The sequence below is a fragment of the Aplysia californica genome, unplaced genomic scaffold (assembly GCF_000002075.1).
Source record: "Aplysia californica isolate F4 #8 unplaced genomic scaffold, AplCal3.0 scaffold00032, whole genome shotgun sequence".
Lineage (NCBI taxonomy): Eukaryota > Metazoa > Mollusca > Gastropoda > Aplysiida > Aplysiidae > Aplysia > Aplysia californica.
This window is the reverse complement of record NW_004797302.1, coordinates 1,072,916-1,074,235: the sequence shown is the minus strand read 5'-3', so window position 1 is coordinate 1,074,235 and position 1,320 is coordinate 1,072,916. Positions and strand designations below refer to the sequence as shown.

Below are 1,320 nucleotides of genomic sequence, written 5' to 3'. Positions count from 1 at the left end.
TGCGGGCTTTGGTGCAGGGGGGAACTGAGCACTTATGGACCTGTCCGGTGTGCTATGACGTTGTTGCCCAGGACAGGTAATACAGGTAACTGTATAAGGTCATTTGAGCGCCAAGAGGTGGAGGTCAACAGAGAAGATCAAACGGTTTACTCTCTTCGCCTCTCTAGCTTCAACAGCACAAAGTCTGCTTCGACTATCAAGGCACCCTGGAAATAACAGTTCACAAGAGTGTGACAAACATAAAAAAGAGGTAGAGGAAAAATGACGATAGTAAGGATTAGGAAAGAAGAAGCAGCAGTTGTTCCGGCACAGTAAGTGCATGACATTGATGAATCAGCCCTTTTACAATTCTCCTGTGCATAAGAACATGTTAATATCCCCCCTTTGGAGAAGGTCTAAAAACTACTTCAGTTAGTAGCACTGCCCTGGTGGGGGAAATGCCATCTTTGCAGTAATAACCTACATATTAATATTGTGTATTTCAGAAGGAGGTAAGAGTCTACTTTTTTAAAAACCTTTTCTTTCACACTTTGGTTCCGTTTGGGATTTTTTTTTCAAAGATATAGTATACATTATTTACATCACAATAACACCTTCCATTGGTAACTTTCATCCACAGATATATCCCATTCTGTCCCGGATTTGTTTTAGACAAGCCAAAGCAGCGAATAGAGGACATTGAGTTCACATCTTTCGACACGCCCAAACCAACAGCAGACTACCAAAAACCCGAGAGCAATGAGAAGGAGCAAAATCACTAGAACAGAAATAGACCTCAGCAAACACATTTTTATTCCATTTTATTTCACCCCTCTTAGATGAAGACCGTAGTCCTTTGCTCTGTTCTTAAGCATTTTGAAAGATTGTCCCGTGCATGGTTAACCGAGAACTGAATTTTACTATAAATATAATATATGCATGTATCTTTTTTATTTTACCTCCCGATTTTTGTGGGCGGTTATATTTTATTTTTTGTGGGCGGTTATATTCCAGTTGCTTATTTCCGTTTGGGTTTTCCAAGAAAACACAAACTAGAAGGCAATGTGTGTAAAGATATTTAGCTTGTATTTATACCTGTAGTTGGCAGCTAATAAATGCAGTAGCGGGTTTTTCCTGAAGTACATCCTCTTTTTTCTTAGAATGTCTCCTTTTCGCTGTTGTTGCTGGTTGGTTTTTAGTTTTTGTTTTTTGCTTGTTTTTTTTTGTCTGTTTGTTTGTTTGTTTTTGTTTATTTGTTTTTTGTTTTGTTTTGTTTTGTTTGTTTTGTTTTGAGGTTGTTGTTGTTGGGGGTGTTGTTTGTTTTTGTTTTTTTTTGGGGGG

At 38.3% G+C, this 1,320-nt stretch overlaps 1 protein-coding gene across 1 annotated transcript in view; it reads left to right on the top strand.

Annotated features, from left to right (window-relative positions):
* LOC101851918 (solute carrier family 23 member 1) overlaps window positions 1-1,124 on the top strand; it is a gene marked incomplete in the record, with an annotated part of 49,168 nt that extends 48,044 nt beyond the window's left edge. The window contains 1 exon segment of the mRNA XM_013091312.2: window positions 620-1,124. Coding sequence (XP_012946766.1) covers window positions 620-761 — 142 coding nt within the window.
* Between the last annotated feature and the right edge of the window lie 196 nt (window positions 1,125-1,320).